Raw genomic sequence first — 25,785 nt, 5'->3', positions numbered from 1 at the left:
AATGGAAAAAATAAAGGAAGAAGATGAGTGGAAAATTTAAAGAAGACTTTCCTGAGGGGCGCCTGGGTGGCTCAGCTGGTTAAGCATCTGACTTCAGGTCATGATCTCTGGGTCCTGGGATCGAGCCCTGCATTGGGCTCCCCACTCAAGGGGAAAGCCTGCTTCTCCCTTTCCCTCCCCCTGCTTGTGCTCTCTCTCTCTGTCAAACAAATAAATCTTTTTTTTTTTTTAAAAAAAAAAGATTTTTCTGATTAAATGAAGTATTGCAAAAGTGATGAGGATGCAGCAAATCAATGACAATCCCATGGGTTGCACAATATTCATTGCTTTCAGTTCATTATTATAACCATGATTATTTACAGCTCTAAAAGTAATATAGTCAATCAGAAGTTCTCAGATCTCACTTGATACTACAAAACTTATCTACTTTGGGCAAGTGACTGCTAAGGAGGACTCTCTTTAGAGTTGTTAGGTCATTAGCATTGATTGGAAACCCTTTTGTTCTTGGCTATTTCTCAAGTGAACTTAGCTGACATTTCCATTCTTTCCAATTTCATGCTCTCTAAGGGGGTAATGTGTTATTATATATGCACTTTAGAAGAGTTCATATGGTTTGAGTATTTTAATTTTGGAATTAAAAGCATATATTAGTTTAAAATATTTAGTAATATCATATGATCTTAAAGTAAAAAAAAATATATGCCCCCAACTAAGGCATAGTATATTTCAAGACGTGGTAGATGATGAAACCAGAAAGGTAGATTAAATAATAATTATGAACTTAGTCTTCAAACTATTCTCAAGGTATTTAAATTTGTTTGAAATGTGAGATCCCATTTAATGTTATTATTTATTATCTGTCAGTAATATCTGTTCCTGCCAATAAATGTTATGATGTTTAACACATTGTGCTTCCTGGACTCTCCAAATTTGCCACAGAAATTTTAAAAATAAAGGCCCATATATCTTAAAAAAAAAGAAAAGAAAAAATATACACCCCCCCAAATAATTTAAAAGTACAATTAAAAAGATAATTCTTCATATAGAGTCTATAGAGGAAGATGTTCTTTTTCTTTTTTTAAGATTTTTATTTCTTTATTTTAGAGAGATTGAGAGAGACAGAGAAAGAGAGGTTGAGCATGCACACAAGTAGGGGGGAGAGGTAGAGGGAGAGGGAGAAGTAGGCTCCCCGCTGAGCAGGGAGCCCCATGTGGGGCTCGATCCCAGGACCTTGAGATCATGACCTGAGCCGAAGGCACTTAACCAACTGAGCCACCCACATGTCTTGAGGAAGATATTCTTAAATGTTGTTATTAATCAAATAACTCTTCAAATAAATATAAAATAACTGTGAAAACTGTTCTGAAAGAGATGGATAGGATACTCTGATAGGATATATCAACTTGGGGAGGACAGGGAAGGTTTTCACTGAGAAAGCAAGTGATAGCTGAGTTAAAATTGGAAGAATTAATAAAACTTAATTAGGCAAAGGGATGGAATGGAGGTGGGATGGATAAACATTTCAGGCAGAATGTTAGGCTTATAGAGGGGAGGCACATGGCCCATAAGGAGAAATAAAGGAAGGCCAGTGTCAGGAGAATTTAGAGAGCAAAGTATAGCATGAGATAAGATGAGCTTGGAAATGAATGCAGACGCCAGACAAAGCAAGGCCTTGTAGGTCATGTTGATAGTATTAGTCTTTATCCTAGAACAATAAAAATCAGAAAGTATTTTAAGCAGAGAAGTAACAAATCACATTTGTACTTTGGCAACAATGTGAAGAAAGGCTAGAAGGAGAGTGAATGTGAAGACTAGTTTATAAGAAGTCCAGGCAATCTGTCTTCCCTCCCTTAACAATCACTGATTGATGACCATGGAAGGGATATTTATGTGTTCAATAGAGGCATTTCCCCTAGATGTTTTTTAAAAAATGGAAGAGTCATAGAGTTTTAAACGGTTATGCCACAAGCAACTAATATTCCCCCCTCCCAAGACTCATTAGTCATCACTGTGGAAGGGGAAAAATTATAATTATTTATTGACATGACAGTTTCTCAATTGCCCCAGTTTGTAGTTTCATCTTTAGAATTTTACTTCTCTCCTTGTTTCTCTGCCTGTCTCTTTCTCTCTCATTAATAGTGAGAGGAGAAATTGAGGCTCCTACTCTCAAGAATGATGGTGAAGATTGACCACATATCTTATATTTGAAATTTTCTAGTTGCTGCTTCATCATTTTTTCTTCAAAGAAAAGCATTTGGCATTAATAATGAAGGAAAGAACTACAAAAAGTTTTGAAAAATAAAAAGAGAGGTAAAGTAAACATTAGCATCCCAGTGTACATTGTTTAATTAGAGTCTTCTAGAATGGACAAAGAATTTATGATCATGGGCAGATCACCCCTGGATTTCATCAGCACTAGTTTCTCAAACATTTATAATTATTCAATATTCTCAACTGCAGTTTTCATGAACAGTCAGGGCTTTGTTCTCAGCATATAATTACTCTGATAGTACTTTTATCTTCAGTTAGGACATACCTTAAAATGAAAAATTTGGATACCACAAACTAAAGAATCTAACAACTCAAATATTCTGATAGTACTTTTATCTTTGGTTAGGACATACCTTAAAATGAAAAATTTGAATACCACAAACTAAGAACCTAACAACTCAAATATTCTCAGCAAATGATTCTACATCTGCCAGGCTGAATCAGTTGCCAGAGTTTCTGTGTTTATCAAACAGCCCTTATCAACTGTGAACATTTTTTTCTTTCCAGTGCTTTTACAGTAGCAAAAACAATACAAATCTATCCTAGAAATATTTAGGTTGTTTGCCCACCTCCCACTTTCTTGTTTTAGAGAGCCTCAACTACTGCTCCCAAAAAAGGGTGAGCCTAGATTGTCATGTTTGTATCAGATGATCCTTCCATCCACAATCATGACTGATAGGATAGTAAGGAAGGGAAGGGTGAAGGTGGATATCTGATGCAGACTGAGCCAATTAGATTCTCTCCCTTGAAAATCAGAAATAAAAGATAAAAGACAATGCTTAGACTGTGTTAAGCTTTATAATGTAAGTTACATTTGAGTGTCTATTATACAAAATTTGTTCGGTTACATATTAGAAAATTGGTGACTCTAAAAATAATCTTTATTTTACAAGATAAAGTCTATAAATATTTGGCTTTAAAAAGTACTCATTTGTACCCAAATACCCAATATCTAAAATCTGTATCTAAATTATAAAGGAGCATCTAGATGATTTTGTGGACTCGGTATCACCAATTTCTTATGTGCTTTTAAAGATTTCAGTCCAAATTGCTTTTTAGTCACAGACATAAGTCATAAACTTGTTACTATCCTAGAATTTTCTGTTGGTTGTGCTTTATAGTTTGATTTAAAAAAAATCTATATTAAATGTTTAAATGCTTGACAAAATATGATGGCAGCAGAGACTTTTTTGGAAGAAGAAAATTATAATCCAAAATGCAAAAACTATTCCAAACCCTTTTTAGGCTATCTTAACATTTTGAAAGATAAGGCACAACAGAAATAAAACTTTAAACTACACTTCCCCTATTCTTAGTTTAGTTCAATCAAAAAGTCCTGGAAAACATTTAAAAGCACTCATCCAAGAACTTGCTTGTCATAAAACTTCTAGTGCAAATAAGATTAGGTAAGCATGAATGCTCGTAGGGTGGTCAAACCTCTAAATATCTATCCTTAATTACATTACTGGCAAATATAAGAGAATGAGATTGGCCTAGTTATATATTAATACATTTACCATGAACATGGTTGAACAATGAAGACAATTTTGATTTAAGGATCTCGCTTCCTTGGTAATTAAGTTCCTCTATCTACATTAGAAATTCTCATGTGAAACAGACATCATATGATGAAGCAGAACTCCTTTATACAATTTCTTAAACATGTGAGAGGCTACCAGATTATACTGTAAAGGTAGATAACTGAATACTGTTTTTACCTTTTGAGTCCTCCATAATCATAAAAAAATATTAGGATCTGAAAACCGAGTGAAGAACAGATTTCTGTATATTTTGTGTTAATTGGACAGAATAAAAGTGAGATAGAAGGCAGTTTCTGACATATAGTGACTCTAACTCTCAAAGGTGACTGATTAGTCATGGACAAAATATGGCAAGGAGAGTAAAATGATAGAGAATACACATCTGCGATAAGCACTTTCTCCATGCTCCAAGAACTTTAGTTTTATTTCATTGTACTGCAGTGGAAGACAAGTATGTATAGGTTCTTAATATAAGGCAGTATTAGAGATGAGCAGGCAACAAGACATATTTTAGGATTATGGGTGTCACTTCACTGCTTTCCTCATATTCTAGAAAAAAATCTGGATCCTTTGCATTTGCCTTTTGTATTTAAAAAAGCCACTGTTTGTCAGCATGAACATAGATATGGGTTAAACAATACCCAATACTAAAGAGGTTCTGTAGTGAGTACACTACCCAACAGCCAGACACTCTGCTATTCCAGAAACTAAGACCTTAAAAGGTTTCAGCTTCATAGTAATTAGTTCAGAATCTAGTTAGGCAATAGAAGCCAAAGTATTTATGTGGTAATTAGCTCCAATCATATATACATCTTTATAGCGTACCAATGTCCATCACAATTTTCAGATCGGTTTTGGCAAAAGTGGCAATGGTACTCATAAACAGTAACTTTTTAACCTTTCAGTGTTCATAAAACATTTTTACTATTAGGATTTTTGATGACATACTTGAAAGAATTAAAAGATAAAGGACACGATTAAAGAAATCATCAGTAATTACAATGAAACCTCTACTATGGAACAATAGTAGCTATAAAAACAGTTATTATAGCAGTCATCTAGTCAGGTATTTGAATCAAGTGTTTACTACACTGATTGCACTCATACAGTATGGTTTTTTTTTTTTTCCAGTCTAAAATATCCTTTTCCTCTTCATTCCTGGGGTAACTTCTATTTCTCTTTCAAGACCCATCTCAGGTATCACCTAGTTTGGGTGACCATCCTTATATTCCCATGGCCTTCTGGGTGTGCCTCAAACATAGACCATTTCACACTGTATTGTAATTATCTATTTAATGTGTCTCTCTTAGCCATAAGACTGTGAACTCCTAGTCAGCAAGCATTCTGACTTAACTGTTTCCCCATTGCCTGGCAAAATAGGTCATCAATCAGGATTGACTGGCTGATTGAATGAGACTACTGGGGAACTGGGGCTATGGATGGGTCTCAGAACAAATGGGAGCTCTTCAACAGTTAATGTACCTTACACAACTCACTATTAATCCAGGAACTGGGGCTATGGATGGGTCTCAGAACAAATGGGAGCTCTTCAACAGTTAATGTACCTTACACAACTCACTATTAATCCAGACAGTGGAGACATTCCAGCAGTGGCTACCATATAGTCCCATATTATGCAAGGTCTATTCAGATATGGGAATACAACTAGCTACAAATTTTAATTCAGGTAGCTTGAACCTAGACCCAAATGGGATGAAAAAAATCTTACTAAACCTCCTTAATATCTATTCTGCTCTGAACACAAGTATCTCTAAATTATTTTGAAGAAATTTTTAGAAACTAATTCTTCAGGACACAGAGACAAGAGCAATACTAGCATTGACTAAGGATGAATAATGTGGTATAATAATAAAAACAACTGAGTTTATGTGTTTTTCAAATTAAAAAAATTAAGCCTGAGGTTGTCTTTCCTATAGCTTCTGATATTAAAAAAAGTAAGTGCTTTACAAATAAAGCTGAAAAAACAAGGATATGAGAATAATATTCCTTCAAAGTACTTCTTTTTTTTTTTAAAGATTTTATTTATTTATTTATTTGAGAGAGAGAATGAGAGAGAGAGCACATGAGAGGGGGGAGGGTCAGAGGGAGAAGTAGGCTCCCTGCTGAGCAGGGAGCCCGATGCGGGACTCGATCCCGGGACTCCAGGATCATGACCTGAGCCGAAGGCAGTCGCTTAACCAACTGAGCCACCCAGGTGCCCCTCCTTCAAAGTATTTCTGTTTACAGATAATATCAGTTGGTCCCACATTTACATGACTAAGACCACTCTTAATATGAACTCTAGAAATTTGAAACTCTATTTATAACTATTAAAGAAAACAACAGTTCGGCTTGTGTATTATCTTTGAAGTTACTAACATTACTTATGAAATTTATGCCACTATATGAGAAACACTTTTATTGCCTCTTTAAAATATGCAATTATTGGGGTTGCTCAGCGCCTCACGGGGCAACTCTCAATGGTCGTCATGCGGCTGAACCTGAGTCTGGTGAGGCCACGTGCAAAGAAGGCCCGGACGCAAGGAGGGCGTTAAAGGACAGGAGGAAGCGAATTTCCGCTGAGCAAGGCAGGTTGCCGCCCCGAGCCCGGCGGTTCTCAAGACCCTGGTGCTCCTGGCTGTCCTGTGAACATTGGAGATGTTCCTTGATTCAAGCCAGCACATGTGTGATTATTTGGATTATTTGGATTGTGACTTTCGGTGTTGTGGCTGTGGACTTCACCTTGGAGGAGAGGACTTTCTGGACTCCTCTTAGAGAAACTTATATAAAGATGCAGTACTGCGGAACTATAAGAACCTGAGCACAATGGGTTATTAACTCTCTATACCCAGTCTGATCTCATGGTTGGAACAAAAAGAGTGAGGACGGTAGAGAGAGGTAGTCTTCAAGGCTCCACACCCACATGGAACCCAAGGCGGGGTTTGAATTCTCCTATCCTGAGATCAATACCTAGGCTGAGATCAAGAGTCAGAGGCTTGACCTACTGAGCCACCCAGGTGCCCCTGTGTTTATTATTCTTTTCCGACCTCAAATCAAATGCATAGCCCAGGGGCGCCTGGGTGGCACAGTTGGTTCAGCTTGGGATTCTTGGTTTCTGCTCAGGTCATGATCTCAGGGTGGTGAGATTGAGCCCTGCATCGGGCTCTGCGGTTAGCATGGAGTCAGTTTGAGATTCTCTCTCTCTCTCTCCCTGTGCCCCTCTTGCTCATGCTCTCTCTCTCTGAAATACATAAATCTTTTTAAAAATGCATAACCCATTTTTCAGACTTTCTTCTATTATGTAAGCATTTGAAGCTTTGGCTCTCTCTGTACTGCTAGAGCTGAATCTCTAACAAAGTTTGGATAATTAGTAATTTTGTTAATTTTCAATAATATTTAATTTGCACTACAGTGTGTAGTTTGACATCGATTGTTTCAAATGTGTTTATATATTTCTACCATATGTTGTATTTTTAATGTTTTTGTTATTGATTGTAACCAAGCTTCATTGTCTTTATAGGATTGTATTAATTTTTTGAAATGTTTGGATATGCTTTTTGGCCCTGTATGTGGTCAATTTTCAGAGGTGTTTTATGCAAGCTTGAAAAGAATGTTTAAAGCTATCAGTATTCTGTGTCACTGGGTCCAGCTCATCAACTGTTTTGCTCAAGACTTTGTGGTTATTGAATGTTCCTCTAGTCTGTTCCAGAGAGTGGTGTATAAAAAATGTTCCACTCTAATGGTAGCTTTTAGAATTCACTTTTTATTTGGTCCATTTTTGTTTTCTATTTTTGAAAGCTGTGTTATATTAGCTGCATACCATTTTGGAATTGCTGTAGTTTTTTTGTGAATTAACTTTTAAGTATTGTGAGTAACCTTTATCTCTATAAATGCTAATTTCATTAAAATCTCTTTTGTCAAAAAATTATGCAGTTATTGTTTGCTCTGAAATCCCTGTTATATATTAGAACAAAATAACTGACCTAAACCTTTGCCTAGATTAACATTTCATGTTTCTTTCTTATAAAAATAAAATGTGATTTCAACAGAAACTTAGCTGTTTAGCTTCTCTGACATAAACTGTTCAGCTCTAATATTAAGAATTTAGATTAGATTATCTCTAGATTTCCTCCTTATTTGAAAGTTGGGATTATGTCTTAATTGTCAAGTGGGTAAAGTCTGTCTTCATGTTCTCCAGCTTTCCTTTTCTGTATTCCTTACTTGTATTACTGGGCCCCATTGAAGTTAGGGTTAGTTCCCTCAGATTGTTGATATGCTTCTCCTTACCTACTATCACAAAAATTGACAATAGATTAAAATATTACCTCTTGCAGGATATTTATATTTTAACTGGGAATACTTATAAGCTAAATGACTAAAGTTTTAGCAGAATTTCAGGTAATGGGGCTCAGGGTATACTATCCCAAAATATGGCATCTTGGTATACTGAATATTTTAAGCTGAAGGAATTTGAGAAATGGCATGTGCAGAAAAGACTTTCTGACCTTTCCCTGAATCAAGACATAAAACTCTCAACTGAGGGATGCCTTCCCTATACTCAGAGGATGGGGATATCCTTATCTCTAAGACAGACGGACACTAAAAGGAATCTGAACAAACAGGCCTTGTTAAGTTTCCTTTAGCTTAACTAAACTTAACTCATACCCACTTTTCCCTATCATAGGTTCTTGCCACTGTCCACTCTTCATCAAGCCTAGAATAAAAACTCTCAGGTTTAACCACTTCTTCAGATCTTCATTTTCTTATGAAGGCTCCCATGCCATGTAAACCTTACATTAAATAAATTTGTATGCTTTTCTCTTGTTAATTTGTCCTCTCTTACAGAGGCCCAGCCAAGAACTTAGAAGGGTAGAGGAAAAAGATACTTTTCCTCCCTTAACACACATAGGAGGGTTCTAGGGGGTGATAAGGCTAGCTCTTAAATTCATTGGTAGACAGTAACTTAATTTGCTGAAGGATAACTGCCCCCCCTTTCACAAACAATCATTTCAATTATTTTACATAGGTAAACAAAATGAGATAAAACAATTTTAGATTCTTAATCTCCTGAAAGAACAAATTACGAAAAAAATTTCACCTATATGAAGATATAAGAATTGTTAGCGAAATTTTCCTGTCTAAACGATCTTATTATAAAAGCAAAATAGAAGATAAAAACTATATACAGAGACTATAAGCAATTTGAAAAATATTATAAATGACCTTCAAAAATAACTTACTTTCCTTGGGAGAAGGAAAAGGTGTTAGAGTTTTTTTGATGTTTTTTGTTTTTCTCTCTACTGTATAGGACTACATTTTGTTGGCAAGAGAAAGTTATTTTAAAAGTATACTAGTATTAAATATTTATTAATTTATTCAACAGAGAGATAAAGTCACATAAATCCCAGAGTTTAATTGCAAAGATTTACCTTAGTCGGAATTAAAAACTACTCTACAAAAATAATTCCCTTAAAAAAATATTATAAGGAATTCAATAGGCTTTCATTTGTTAAGTTTTAAAACACCAGAATCTAGTAATAATTTTGGGGAAAAATTAATAGAAGAATATTTTTTAAAGATTTATTTTAGAGAGCGAGAGAGGGAGAGGGAGAGAGCAAGAGAAAAAGCACACGAGTGGGGGTTAGGGCAGAGGGAGAGACTCTCAAGCAGACTTCCTGATGAGCATGGAGCCCTCTGGGGAGCTTGATCTCACAACCTGTGAGATCATGACCTGAGCTGAAATCAAGAGTCAGATGCTTAACTGATTGAGCCACCTAGGCACCCCAATAGAAGAATATTTTTAAGAGATTAAATTATTTAGTAGAAAAAAGCCTTTCTAACATGCTTCCCTCAAAGTGTTCTAACTTTGCTTTCCAATATTTAAAATAGTTCAGTTTTCTCAAGTGGGATTTATTCTGGGAATGCAAGGGTCATTTAATACTCGCAAATCAATCAACATGATACACTACATCAACAAAACGAAGGATAAAAATCATATGATCATCTCAACAGATGCAGAAAAAGAATTTGACAAAATTCAACAGCAATTCATGATTAAAAACTCTCAACAAAGTGGGTTTGGAGGGAACATACCTCAATATAACAAAGGCCATTTATGAAAAACCCACAGCTAACATCATACTCAATGGTGAAAAACTAAGAGCTTTTCCTCTAAGATCAGGAACAAGACAAGGATGTCCACTCTCACCACTTTTATTAAACACAGTACTGGAAGTCTTAGCCACAGCAATTAGATAAGAAAAAGAAATAAGAGGCATCCATATTGGTAAAGAAGTTAAATGGTCACTATTTGTGGATGATGTAATACTATACATAGAAAATCCTAAAGACTCCACCAAACACTTACTAGAAATACTAAATGAATTCAGTAAAGTTGTAGGACATAAAATTAATACTGAGAAATAAGTAGCATTTCTATATACAAATAACAAAATAGGAGAAAGAGAAATTAAGAAAACAACTTCATTTATAATTGCACCAAAACCCCCCCCCAAAAAACCCTAGGAATAAACTTAAAGAGGTACTTTTTGAAGATTATAAAACATTGATGAAAGAAACTGAAGATGATGCAAACAAATGGAAAGACATTCCATGCTCATGGATTGGAAGGATTAATATTGTTAAAACGTCCATACTACCCAACACAATTTAAAGATTCAATGCAATCCCTATCAAAATACCAACAGCATATTTCACAAAACTAGAACAAATAATACTAAAATTTGTATGGGACCACAAAAGAACCTGAATAGCCAAAGCAACCCTGAGAAAGAAGAACAAAGCTGGAGGTATCACAATCTCAGATTTTAAGATACACCACAAAGTTGTAGTAATCAAAACAGTGTGGCACTGGCACATAGACACATAGATCAATGGAGCAAAACAGAGAGCCCAGAAATAAACCCCCACTTATATGGTCAGTTTATCTATGACAAAGGAGGCAAGAATATACAAGAGAAATACAGGCTTCCAATTATGGAATGAATACATCATGGGAATAAAAGGTACAGTATTAAAAAAAAAGAAGAAACATCTAGAAAAATGTTTGAACAAATATGTGGACACCATCCCTAGCCAAGTTGGCACATAAAATTAACTGTCATATGATGGTTGATAAATTATTGAATAGTTGACTGATTCATTAAAAAAAAGAGTTCAATTGGCAAAAAAAAAAAAATTGTTTTCCTTGAATATGTGGCTGCGTCTATATAAAGACAAATATTGGCAGATTTGTTTATTAGGGATTAGGCCCCCCCATATAAGGCACTGAAAGTAATAGCTCAGTTTGTGTGTAAGATTTGAAGGAATGTGTGTAGTATTTGAACACATAGTTTGGAATCAATACATGTCTCATTCAGTCATTGATTTATATTCACTCATTTGTCTCTGTGTTGTTTATGCTTAACAACCCTATGCAGAGACCAAATAGTCACTTGCATAAAATTTAGGAGCATAAAGCTCAGGTACATGAGTTTGGCTCTACCAATTGCCAGTTGTATGGCCTTGGGCAAGTTGCTTAGCCTTTTTAAGCCTCAGTTTCTTTATCAGTAAAATAGAGATATTAGCAGAATCTACATCATACAACTAGCATCATGCTTGGTACACTGGGAGAGCTTAATCATAGCTATAGATTATTGAGGATTATAGATTTTTAGGAATTAGTAATTATAGGTATCCAAGGAATTGAGGGCATGTTACTAACTCTAAAACCACATTGCAGAGACTTCTGACCATCCTATACTTTCTCTTGGCTTCAGTGATTTTATCTCCTTTGACTTAATCTCTTACATTTCTGGTGTCTTTACTGGTCCAAAATAGCCAAGCATGTTCATACACCAGGGTCACTGCCCTTGTTCTTTCTTCTGCCTAGAATGTTCCTCCTCCTATCATTTGTAGCCTGCCTCTTTACATCATTTAGCTCTGCTGAAATATTATCTTTTTTGAGAGGCTTTCCTTGAATACTTTATAGAACTCTATAATTCTTTTTCCCTGCTTTATTTATATATATAGCATTTTTTGCTGTTTAAGATCTTATGATAGATACATTTATCTATCTTTCCAATTGAAATACAGTTTTCATGAGTGCAGGAAATTTGTCATTTTGTTCACCAACAAATCCTCAAACTCTGGTACACTATTGACTAGAATATACCAAGCTAACCGAATGAATGCTTCTAGCTCTAAATTCTGATTCTACTGACTTGTAAGTACTGTCTTGCTTCTGGGTTTAAAGGAAGAAAGGCCTCAGAAGTCACTGGACACTTATAGAATGTACAAGGGCTTGTATATTGCCAACTCTTTATAACTTTGAAAGGTAATGGTAGGAGACTGGGGCACTGTGTCCTCCACCCTTCTGTTTTCCTTATATAAATATTTTCTGGGTACTTGCTAGGAGCCAAAACTGGTGCTGGGGTTATAAAGATTAGAAGGATATGAACCCTATACTTACCTCCTTCTGTTATCCAGAGATTACTTCTTTGCTGATACATTCTTTGTACCACGCATTTGGCACTTAATACATCATTGTCTTTACTCTTTATTTCCCACACAAAATATTTTCATGTTTTATATTCTTTATACTAAAAGCAACCTAGTGAATAAGAACTATATTTTATACCTTTTTCTTAAAAAAATTATCCACAGCACTAAAGACAGTAATATTTATTGGTTGCTATTAATGATGACATCTAAAAAAATCAAACACCACATTCTAATATGTTAATTTGAAGCACTAAATTTATGAATCTCTTCATTACCATGAAACACACTTTTCCCTTGCCTTTAATTCCTTGAGAATAGAATTTAAGATTAACAGAAAGAAATATTACTTATTGCCTCATAGTGTAATCAAATGGTATGCATCATTAGAGATTATAAAAGGTTTTTCAGCCTTGGAAGGCCATAGGTAGGTAGTTTAGATACCTCATTGAAAAGGGTTCTTAGAACCCACAGCTCTTCATTCTTCACTGTGTTCTTGATACTAAAAGAGACCTAATGACATCCAATCACTCTTGGATAGTTTAGCTTGTGGTTCTTCTCAAAGCAGTGTGATTGAGACACAGGTGCCAACATTTGGTATTTAGAGGTGAGACAAAGCAGGTATGTGATAAAGTAAGAGGATACTGAAAACAACAACAACAACAGAACTTAAGAATGTTGTAAGGATAAATAACACAACTTAAGAACACTTTGGTTTTAAAGTAGGCTTTCAAAAGGGGATTTAGAAAATTTCACAAGTTGGGTCCTTTGGGAGGGTTATAAAAGGTGGGTGACTTTATTTTTCTTTCTTCATTCCCTTGGGACCACTCCCCCCAAAATGGCACAAAGCACTACTGATTCTCTTCGTTCAGCCCGTGATTGTAAAGACGAAAACAACCAGCCCAGGTCTCTCCCTAGTTGCAACTATGAGCCACGTATTGTCAGATGACACAAAGGCATTCCTATGTTAGGCAACTCATCCATACTCATCAGAGAACAATGATCAGGCTAGCTGCTCTGCTTTCTGCTGTTCTAGTTATATTTATCCTGAAGAAAACAAAGGAGAGTAGTAATTTAAAAATCAGACTATGAGGTTTGAAAAACTTTGGACTGAATGTCACTCTCATATTGTGTGTATTTTACAATTTTAAATAGTTATTTAAATTATTTGAAAGGAAATGAGTGATGTGCATATAAGGTATTTTAATTATTTTAGAAGTAGTCTTTAAAATTAAAATAGGGTGGGGAGCCTGGGTGGCGCAGTTGGTTGAGCATTTGACTCTTGGTTTTGGCTCAGGTTGTGATCTCATGGGTCCTGGGATGGAGCCCTGCCTCAGGCTCCACTCTCAGTAGGGAGTCTGCTTGCAGACTCTTTCCCTCTGCCCCTCCCTCCTCTCTCTCTCTCAAATAAATAAATAAATCTTAAAAAAAATAAAATTAAAAGGGCACTATAATGCTACACTTTTTGATGGTTTTATGAGAGACTATGACTAAAGGTTCAACCAAAAGAAACAAGCTATAAGGTTAAAAAATTAAATGTATTTTAAACCCTTGAAATAACAGATAAGAACTTTTACAGCAGGAGTTCCTGGACCTGTCAACTGGAATTTAATGCTGCTTTTGGGAATCCACTGATCTACTCTGCTAAGGAACTTCCAGTATCCCCGAAGACCTAACAACGAGGGACATAAACATTTAGGCTCTCTCCAAACTCAGTAGTCTTTCACAAGTGAGGGAAAATAAAAAGTAGTAAATTTTCACAAAAATGTATCATTTGGAATAGCAGGCTCCCAAATTGTATTCTTAATAATCTAAGATTCTATGGATTGCTTCAGGAGTTCAGTAAATGTACAGCTTAAATTTCATTTTAAGATTTCATTTCAAAAATTGTGATTGTAAATATGCACATGAAAACTCATATGCCAATTTTAGCATATAAGAAACCACTAATCTATTAACCCTCATTTTCATAGAACTCTCATTTATAGTTAGTAAATGATATAAATATTAACTTATGAAGAAAATCACTTAAAATTTCTTCATTTATATTTTATGAAATAAATTTCTAAGAAAGAATTTATTTTAAAGGGAGTTATCCTGTTAAAAAAATTCTGAAAATCATTTTACCTATATTCTAGAGTATGGAGAATCGAGGCATGCTTCATGAGAATCTGACAGATGAAGATATAAGCAGAAAGATTAAACTGCTACTATTTTGTAACTGTTCATACTTTAATGCCAAGCAAAATCCCAAGAAGTTACGGTATATTTAATAGTAAAATGTCAGTAAAAAATACTTTAATATATTCTCTAAAGACAATATTTTGAAAATTGTAATAAATATAAGTTCAAAGTTGAGATCTGTCAATCTCTCTTTCTAGGCTACGAAATAGGCAAGTTAAATAGTCTTCATCTTTGCCAAAATTTTATCTATAGCAAGAAGAATTCAAATACCCCCAAGAACAGCAATATACACTAGAGAAACACAAAAACCAAGAAAATGTCCCAATATCTGGTGTTATCTGGAAACCATTTTAAGGTCATGCAATGTTATATTATACAAGTCTATTCTGGCATCTAGTTTGAGAGTTATTTAGCTATTTGAATTCAGAGGGAATCCCAGATATGTTCATTGTTTTTGCCACACACCCTTAAAATGGAAAGGAAACAGTATGAGTAAGGCACTAGCATCCTTTAAAACCACATGTGTAAAGGATACTCTTCACTATTCCGGATGTCAACTACCAGGAGTTTTGGTTTACTGGACTTTGTCTTCTTGGTGGGTGTTTTGAAATGGCCTGTCACTGTGAGTTCACACAAGTCAATCAGGTCCTCTGCTGAAATCCGGGGTGATACTTCTGATTTTAGGTCATTTAATGGGATAGATTCTCTTGACTGAAAAAAATATACAAACAACACAAATATTGAGAATAATACAGAGAGACAAACTATAGCCAATATAGAATATCTGTAGGCTCTTGATATCAATCATTATAGCATATAGGAGAACAGGAAACTGAATCTCACTTTAGTGGTCTACTGTGTAACTGTATTCTTTACTGTTGAGGTTTACTTACTCACAGAGGAAAGCATTCTTCTTTTGGTTCACTACAAGCTCCTGGCTCAAATTTTATAGAAAGAGATGAGGTAGATTTTTCCTTATGAGAGCACTGTGTATCTTTAAAGACAGCTCCTTTAAGTACACTTCACTTTTCTTCAGGTATAATTACTATTGTTGTGAATCACATTAATTAAAACTCTGGTAATATAAGAAATTGCATTGTAACTCAGTATACATACTAATTAAAGAACCTGGTTCTAATATACACATTAGACTTTTATAACATAATTTATGTCACATATGGATAGTTGAACAGAAATTAGATTTTCAGAGACGAATGCAGAGCAACATAACACTTTCTTAGATAGTAAACAAAAATGACAATGTATCTTAATTGTGAAGGAGGTAAAATCAGACTCCAGACAATCAAGCCAGTACTTTGGTCTATGTGACTATTACATGGTGTAAGACTGATTCAGATTAAGGGCTATTTACAACTGTTCTCCATGTTATTTAGTAGGGAGAGGGAATTTCTTCCCCCCATAAAAGGCAACGCAATGCAATTCAACTCAATTCAACCTAAATTTATGGAGCACTAGTAGTCACTCTTGAAAACTTATTTAACATAACTTGAGAATTTAAGAACTTTCAAAATTCACTTGATTGAAAACAGGGATTCAAAAGAAAAAATGTATTTATATGCTTAAGTTTTCAAAACTGAGTCTATTATCTCATTTACTCGTTTTCTCTGTTTTCACAATTCTGTTGTGGGATACCACATTTAGAATTTCCAATTTAGAATTTCTAGGCAGGAGAGAATAAAGCATATGGATCATTTATCAGACTTTTTAAAAGAGCTTTTATTTAACTTCCAGTTAGTTAACATACAGTGTAATATTAGTTTCAGGTGTAGAACATAGTGCTTCAGCACTTCCATACCACACCCAGTGCTCATCACTACAAGTGCCCTCCTTAATCCCCATCACCTAGCTAACCCATCCTGTGCTTCACCCCGCCCCTGCCCGTAACCATCAATTCAGACAGACTTATTTTGAAAAAAATTTGTTTTCGGTTGTAGTTTCAATGTCAGCTCTCATCCCTTGGGTTTCTCTGACTATGCCGTAAATTCTTTAGTGGTGAAGCACATTTTCTCCCACTTCATTAACTTTTAAATAGAAATGGAAATTGCTAAGCTTTGTGGGTTTATGGCTCTTAATAAAATATACACATTAGAAGTTTTAATTTTTTAATGTAAAGAATTAAATCTACTTAAATATTCTGAATTTAAAAATGCTTCAGAAAGATAAAAGAACTTTAAAATCAGCTGGCCATACAATCAATGCTTCTATCTCCTTTTTTGTTAGATTGCAATCTCAATAAGTATTTTTCCCAGCCTTCACATTAAGTTATACATTTATGAAGATAAAATAAAGAACTTTTGATTATCCTAGTTCTGCTTTTAGTCATTTAGTGATGAATGCGGCATTTCAAACAGAGGTTTCGTCTGAATGAAAGATGTGCCCTGGCTGATGAAGAAGAGAATTTGACAGAGAATTTGACCAGAGTATTCTCTATGAAGAACTGATTTAAGAAAGATCTGACCTTGGCATTGGTTCCAATCAAATGTATCATATATAAGGAGTTTCTCAAAGGAAAGAGCAATTGTTACATGAAATGGTAAGAGTAGAAGAAGAGAGGAATCACTGACAAATTCATAACTTTCTGAACTTTTGTGAGTGTATATAAATGAAGAACATGACACATGCAAATTCCTCTGTGAATTAATTTTAAGAGATTAGTAAGCTAGACCTAGGACAAATTATATTACTTTGCTTTATGAAGAAAATAATTATGATACTAAAAATTACAGAATCTAGTTTCTCTTTATTAAGACAATTTTATATGCAATTTTACTATTCATTGTATAATTTCCACTTAGAGGTACAAAAATAAAACTTCCTCTGTACAACTTTTGTTTCACTTAGTACAATTGACATTGGCATTTTCCTGTGTGACTGGGTTTCAAACTCATGGGGCTTTGTTTATGGACAGTGGACGGGAATTTTATTATTATTATTATTATTTTTTAAAGATTTTATTTATTTATTTGACAGAGAGAGACACAGCGAGAGAGGGAACACAAGCAGGGGGAGTGTGAGAGGGAGAAGTAGGCTTCCCGCGGAGCAGGGAGCCCGATGCGGGGCTTGATCCCAGGACCCTGGGATCATGACCTGAGCCGAAGGCAGACACTTAACGACTGAGCCACCCAGGCGCCCCTATTATTTATTTATTTAAAGATTTTATTTATTTATTTGAGAGAGAGACAGAGATAGCGAGAGAGAGCACAAGTGGGGAAGAGAGGGAGAAGCAGGCTCCCTGCTGAGCAGGAAGCCAGACCCAGGGCTCGATCCCAAGACCCCAGGATCTTGACCTGAGCTGAAGGCAGACGCTAACCAACTGAGCCACTTAGGCGCCCCAACAGTGGAGAAGAATTTAAAATAACTATAGAACAACTCTGGAAATATCTATTAGTTTATCATTTCTGCCCAAGAACCTATATATACAATGCATATTAAGCCTAGACATCCAAATATCACAAGCCTATTTGTCTGGGAGCTACTCCTTTTAAAAAAATTCATATTTTATAGCCAACCTAGAGTCAGAGTTTTTGTTGTTGTTGTTTTGTTTTGTTTCCAAGTCTTTAAGGTTTACTGAATGGGTGGGCAGAGAGGAAAGTAATGAGAAGCTGCAATTCAAGAGAAAAAATCTTGGTCATTAAAGTCATTCCAGGCATAGCAGAGGAACACGGGGCTGGCCTTCCCTGTCCATCGCCTCTCAGGATACTGTTGTCAGCCAGCTGAAGTGGACCCCGGCCCCAGCCTCAGTGCCTTCCCTCTGATCTCCTATGTGAAGAGTTGATCCATGATGCTCTGAGTGGAGAGCAGGAGGCATTCTGGGGATGCTTCATGTGGGGATTCCTTCTCCATTCTCTGCCCCTCTGGTGTTCACAAATACCACCAAGTGAATCTTGGGGAGAAACATCAGCAAACCCAAGGGTCACTGACTCATGGCCTTGGGACTTACTTCAATAGCCTCTGGATCTAAGACTGACTTTGGGGCCCCATGGCCTAATGCCTGGCTGATAAGATGATACCTCTCACTGAACCTCTGCACATGCAGACCCACCTGGGACCTCCTGATCCAGGTTCTTCCTGAGGTTACCTCTCACATACATGGAACAGCAGTCATGAGATACTCCTGCAGGGGACAAGAAGCACTTGGCACTGCTTACATGCCCAAGAAACTGTTATATTCACCAAGAGGAAAACACTGGGAAAATCTTGGTCTTAGGAGGTGAATGCACTGAAAGTCTGCCTCCCTCCATCTACCTTGTGCTCAGTCACCCAAGGCTGTCCCATTTTGAACCTCTGAACATAAAGAAAACCTTGTAACTTTTCCTTCGCCTGCAGACCAGAACATAAGCAGCCTGTAATCACCTCAAATGCTGGGGCAGAAAAGGACATAGGGCTGCTGAAATTAAGAGATCAGTGTCAGAAGACCACAGTTGTGTTCCACAACCAACTCAGACATGCACTGAGGCAGGACCCACTCTTGTTCTCCCTTTTTAAAGCCTCATAGAAACCACACTGAGCCAGGCAAAGAGAGCATGCAATAAGACAACACCTAAAAGGTGGTGGAGAGGAGGAAGTGTGGGAAAGCTCCAGAGTTTGGAAGGCACAGGAATGGACCCTCCAAACACTGGGAAGTGCTTTCAGCAACTCCTCTCCCTGCACTATCAATGACCAGGACACAGAGAGACCATGATCACTTTTGAATGCGGATGGAATCAGAATTTACTTAGCAGTGTCACTGAAAAAGAAATCATCCTTCAGTAGAGTGGGCTCTCTGAAATGACTATCTGGATATATTAGTTATAATCCTAACTAAGCAAGGAAAAATCTAAGCCTGGTAACAAGACAGGCATTTTGCTATGTACATTAAAGTATCGTAAAGTACATAAAGTACAGTAAAGTATAATGTACATAAAGTACATTAATGACTTGGTCGTGATACCTGAGAATCTGAAATGGTAGACTTTAATGAGCGTATGTCTGTGTACCCTTATGTTGAGTATGTAACCAGCAACCATAAGGGTATAACTGTATACACTTATGTTTTATATGTAAGGGCTCTTAAATAACTATAAAGGCATTTTAAGTGTGAGAATACAGGGCTGGTATCTAGAACACTCCTTCCATATTTCCTGTCATGGATTCTGGCACTAACTTTAACCTGGTTACCAAAGATAGAAATATGGAAATAAGCACAGATAACTTTGTTCTTCCTTATTCCTCATTCCAATCTAACATATCCCCAAGTTCCACCAAAATACCTCTTGAATATGTTCCCTGATTCATTGCCCTGTCTCAAGGATTCATCATTTCTTACATGGACTCTAGAAGCTGTTTGCCTCTCTCTCTATCCCCCTTTTCTCTACTTCCCTGTCACCTAGTCATTCCTTCTAATTCATCTTCCAAATACCATTTGAGTTAAAAATAAAAATCTGATCATGTCACTTTTATAATTAAAAAAACCTCAATGGCTTCCAGACATTGATAGAATGAACTCAGAATTCCTTAGTATAGCATGTAAAGCCCTTTATGAATTAAACCCTGTCTATAGGCAGGAGACCATAGACCTCGGAGTTAGATTACCTGGAATCAAATCTTGGCCACCCCACTTATTAGTAGATGTCTTTGGGTGTGATATTTAACTTCTCTGTCCAAGTCCTTTATCTATAAAGTGGGGAAAAGGTGCCAAACACATTTTTCCCCCAAATAATTCTATCTCATTTTAAAAGGGAATCTATATGATATAACAACCATTCCAAGGCAAAGAAAACAGTGAAGTGCCCCAGGGCATCTTTATTAAGCTACCTTAACCTAATACTTAAATCTGACAAAGACAGCACTAAACACACACATACATAATATTTTTTATGACTAAAGATTTTTTTTTTTTTTAAATCTCAAAACTAGAAAACTGAATGCAGTACCAGTTTGAAAGAATGACATACTAAAACCAAGTAGGGGCATGTTACAGGAAGGGTGGCTCAATATTAGGACAATTTTTAAAATAATTCATCACCTTTCATTAGGCAAAGGACACAAAGTATGTAACATCACTACAATTGACATAAAGCCATATGTGATAAAACTCAGCATTTGTTCTCAATTTTAGAAAAAGAAAAACTAATGGTAAACATGTATCAGAAAAGTTAATTAGATGATGAAAGATGTTCTTTATTTCAAATATTTGACATTCTACTTAATGATGAACCACAGAGGTAGACTTATTAAAATGAAAATGCAATAAATAAATAAATAAATAAATAAAATAAAATGAAAATGCAAAAATATAGCTATCAGCATTATTATTTGTTACTGTTAATAGAAGTTGCTTCTGAGACAATAAGAAAAATAAATAAGGGGTATAAATATTGGAAAAGAAGAAATAAATTATTTTTATTTTTAGGTGATACAATAGTATTCTTAGAAATCTGGAATAATTAAAGGAAAATACAATAAAATTGGTAAGAATTTGGAAAGGCTTTAGTTACAACACCCATACCACAAAATCATTAGTTTTTCTATGGCAGCAGAAGCCATTCAGAAAATACAATGAGCAAAAGCTTTCATTCGCAGTATCAAAACATCTCTCCAAAATAAAACATTTAGAAGTAAGTAGATCACATTTAAAGAAAATAAAACAGTTTCATGATGGGCATTTGAAGAAACAGAGATATAAGATGTTACCTAGAAAGAAATAGTCACTATTATAAGAACTTCATTTTTCTTTGGAGCAATGTATTAATATAAAACAATTTTATCAGACTCTTAAAAAGGATCTTTTTTTCAATTTTGAAATGTAAATTGTGAAATTCATTTGACAGACCAAATAAGTGTGAATGTCAAGAAAATATTGAAAGATAATACATTGTTATATATTAAAACTGTATAATATTAACAGTATGGTACTGCACCAGAATAGACTAAAAAATTAACAGGACATAATGGGGTAACAGAAGCAGACTCAAATACACAAGTATTTGCTGAAAGAATAGGATGCCATGTCAATCACTAGGGCAAGGATGTATTATTTAGGACACAGTGTTTGTAAAACTTACTCTCTAAAGTCACTTGGAAATTAAGGATTCCAAAAGCTATTTATAGCACTGGGTAATAAATGAGGCCAGTAGTGCTGCTTTCAGAAGATACCTGATAGATTTGATAGTTTTTTGGAAGTTTTGAGAACAAAGTATTGTTTATTAAATATCTACTTTATAATTCAAGAACTTAAAATAAGACAGCACAGAAAGTGACATACATTGTGTTCATCTATAGAGAGAGATCAATCTGAATGTTGAGCAAAAACAATTTTTTTAAAAAGACTAATAAATCTCACTGAATAATTAGAATTGGAATAGTAACTGGCATACTAAAATACTCTTCTAAAAGAAAGGTGGAAATATGAATCATAAAGTATGAAGGGCAAAAGTAAGCATATTTATGAAGCAAGGAACATCACAGGCTAACCATGTATTTAATAATGTATATTTCAACACAGTAAAAATATACTTTTTCTTGAGGACAACTTGTAAAAGCAAATACCTACTCAAAGATTTTTTCAAGTGACATATAATATTTCTAGGAGAGAGACTGGATCAATGCAAACAGGCTGATGACAACACAGAGCCAGGTACCTAAATAGCTTGAATTTCTTGTATTTCTTTCTATTTCCCATAGCAAAAATAATAGGGCCCTGCCCAGCAAAGGTGCTAAGATGTTTGATAAATAATTACATGAATGTATAAAAGAATGAAGAGTGATGTTGTCCCTATGTTGAAACAAAGAGATATGTTGATATGCTATCAGATAACAGAAGCCATCAACAAAGGCCAACACCACCTCCCCTAGGGCTAACTGAAAAGGAACAGAAGTACTTTACTAATTCAAACTATCACCCCAGCAACACCTTTCCTCCCAGTCTATATAAGGAGATTTAGTTGGGGGGGGGGGGTGTCAACTTTGTGGAAAGCACAGTGTTCAGGATCAGATGTACCTCCCTTTGCATCCCACAGGGTAGAGGAGTGGGTATTTCTGGACACTCAAACTGCCCCTCACAAGGCAAATGAGGGTAAGTGCCAATGACAATCATTTGTGGAGATTTGGGCATACCTGCAAGAAGGGGTGGCTGACATTCTGTTGTAGAAGAATATCTGCTTACACAGAAGACATTAATCTGCCCTCTCTGAGCAGGAAGAAGGGAGACATGGCAGTGCTGAGAGAAGGGGTGGTAGACACCATCTCTGACCTTTAGTTCCTAGGCTGTATAGTGAGAATAATGACACTTGCCTTATTTACCTTACAAATTTTCTGTAAGCAGCAATTGGCATAACAGGTACAAAAAATGTTTAGTAGACTGTAGATCTTTATATAAAATAAGTTGTTGTATTGAATCCCAATGAAGCAGCTTGAATTTCACGGTAGTCTTGTTATAGTCTAATTTTGAATGAATCATCAATTAACAGATATTTAACTAGTCTGTGCTTGCCATCTTGAGAGAGAAAATATCCTTTCTACCTCAAAGAACCTGCAATCTGGTTGTAAAGTCAAGACTAACATAAATGAAGCGGTAAAACTATACAATGACAGAAAACATTTATATAATGCTCACTCTGTGCTAGTCACTGTGATAAACATTTGATATAAATGAACTCATTTAAGTCATGCAACAATCCTATGAGATAGGTTTTATTATTTTGCTCACTTTATAGATGAGGAAACTGGGGCACAGAGAGGTAAAATAACTTATATAATATACAATCATAAATAACAGAGATAGGATTCAAATTGGGTCAGTCTGGCTCTGGAGTTTGGGCTCCTAACTACAGGATTCCATGTATGGAATCACAGGTACATAGTATGGGAATTCAGACAAAGGTAGAAATGTAATATGGGAAGAAATAGTTAGCAAAATATAGGTGGAGCAAGTAGGACTTGGTTAGGAGAAATCAGTAGGGTTTAGATAAGTAGAAAAGAGAAAGAAGAGTGGTGCATAAGTGGATAACTCTTAAGAGTTCTGAAGTGTGAATGAACAAGGAAATGTTCCATAAATAATTATTGAGCACTTACTAGGCACCACACATTGTGAGTGGGATACATTAATGAACAAAACAAAGATAGATGTTCTTATAGAACTTATACTCAATAGGTATGAAAAAGACAACGAACAGACTAGTCTTACTGAGCTGAGAACCCACCCTGGGAATTAGAGGGAAACAGTATTGAATAGGTGGGTAGGAAACAGATCATGAGGGCTCTGAAAGATGAAGAAGCTTGAGGATATAACAAATGGGTAAGTACTGCAGGATTTTTGGATGAATGTGTCACGTTAACGGCAATATCTTAGGGAGACTAATTTGGGCCTCGGCCGCCCTTTGCTGTGGCTGGGATCTCATGGGAAGAGTGGCGGGTACAGCTGTAGCTTGGTCTTCTGGCTGCAGTCGAAGCAGGAGGGCTCTCCTCACACAAGTGCTTCCTCATGGAGAGAGGTTAGAGCTGCGGCAGTCACAGGCCTGGGCCGCCCCTTCCCTGCCTCGGGCTCCTCGGTTGGCTCACCCTCTGGTGCTCCCAGAGATCAGTACATGCAGTAGGTTGAAATGGAAAGCACAGAGATTGAAGGCAAGATGGTGGAGGAGTAGGAGACCTAAATTTCGTCTTGTCCCAGGAATTCAGCTAGATAGGTATCAAACCATTCTGAACACCTACGAACTCAATAGGAGATCTATGAAAAGAATAGCAGCAACTCTCTGAACAGAAAAATGACCACTTTCTGGAAGGTCTCTTCTGATTTGTTTAGTGTATCTTTTTCTGGGGTCGTTGTTACCCTGTTAGCATTTTGTTCTCTCATTCATCTATTTTCCTCTGGACAAAATGACAAGACAGAAAAACTCACCTCAAAAAAAAGAACAAGAGGCAGTACCGACTGCCAGAGACCTAATCAATACAGACATTAGTAAGATGTCGGAACTAGAGTTCAGAATGATGATTATAAAGATACTAGCTGGGCTTGAAAAAAGCATGGAAGATACTAGAGAAACCCTTTCTGGAGAAATAAAAGAACTAAAATCTAACCAAGTCGAAATCAAAAAGGCTATTAATGAGGTGCAATAAAAAATGGAGGCTCTAACTGCTAGGATAAATGAGGCAGAACAGAGAATTAGTGATATAGAAGACCCAATGATGGAGAATAAAGAAGCTGAGAAAAAGAGATAAACAACTACTGGACCATGAGGGCAGAATTTGAGAGATAAGTGATACCATAAGACGAAACAACATTAGAATAATTGGGATCCCAGAAGAAGAAGAAAGAGAGAGAGGGGCAGAAGGTATATTGGAGCAAATCATAGCAGAGAACTTCCCTAATCTGGGGAAGGAAACAGGCATCAAAATCCAGAGGAGGCATAGAGAACCCCTCTCAAAAACAATAAAAATAGGTCAACACCCTGACACCTAATAGTAAAACTTATAAGTCTCAGAGACAAAGAGAAAATCCTGAAAGCAGCTCAGGACAAGAGATATGTAACCTACAATGGTAAAAACATTAGATTGACAACAGACCTATCCACAGAGACCTGGCAGGCCAGAAAGGACTGGCATGATATATTCAGAGCACTAAAGGAGAAAAATATGCAGACAAGAATACTATATTCAGCTAGGCTGTCACTGAAAATAGAAGGAGAGATAAAAAGCTTCCAGGACAAACAAAAACTGAAAGAATTTGCAAACATGAAACCAGCACTACAAGAAATATTGAAAGGGGTCCTCTAAGCAAAGAGAGAGCCTAAAGTAACATAGACCAGAAAGGAACATAGACAATATACAGTAACAGCCACCTTACAGGCAATACCATGGCCCTAAATTCATATCTTTCAGTAGCTACCCAGAATGGAAATGGACTAAATGCCCCAATCAAAAGACACAGGGTATCAGGTTGGATAAAAAAGCAAGACCCATCGAGATGCTGTCTGCAAGAGACTCATTTTAGACCCAAAGACACCTCCAGAGTGAAAGTGAGGGGGTGGAAAACCATTTACCATGTTAACGGACAAAAAAAGAAAGCTGGGGTGGCAATCCTTATATCAGACAAATTAGATTTTAAACCAAAGACTATAATAAGAGATGAGGAAGGACACTATAACCTACTTAAAGGGTCTATCCAACAAGAAGATCTAACAATTGTAAATATCCATGCCCCTAACATGGGAGCAGCCAATTATATAAGGCAATTAATAACAAAAGCAAAGAAACACATTGACAACAATACAATAATAGTGGGGAACTTTAACAC

At 36.0% G+C, this 25,785-nt stretch overlaps 1 protein-coding gene and 1 non-coding gene across 2 annotated transcripts in view; both read right to left on the bottom strand.

Moving 5' to 3' along the window:
- LOC102734915 (TBC domain-containing protein kinase-like protein) overlaps nucleotides 1-25,785 on the bottom strand; it is a gene marked incomplete at its 5' end in the record, with an annotated part of 153,706 nt that overhangs the window by 22,477 nt on the left and 105,444 nt on the right. The window contains one exon of the mRNA XM_081813128.1: nucleotides 15,031-15,206. Coding sequence (XP_081669254.1) covers nucleotides 15,031-15,206 — 176 coding nt within the window. The remainder of the gene's footprint in view (nucleotides 1-15,030; nucleotides 15,207-25,785) is intronic.
- Nucleotides 19,082-19,215, bottom strand: LOC115940215 (small nucleolar RNA SNORA71). The gene has a single exon (XR_004075005.1). It is a non-coding gene; the product is annotated as a small nucleolar RNA SNORA71 (small nucleolar RNA).

This window comes from Leptonychotes weddellii, chromosome 2 (genome assembly GCF_054177405.1).
Source record: "Leptonychotes weddellii isolate Sample4059 chromosome 2, ASM5417740v2, whole genome shotgun sequence".
NCBI lineage: Eukaryota > Metazoa > Chordata > Mammalia > Carnivora > Phocidae > Leptonychotes > Leptonychotes weddellii.
The sequence above is the reverse complement of the archived record's forward strand: the minus strand, read 5'-3'. Positions and strand labels throughout refer to the sequence as shown.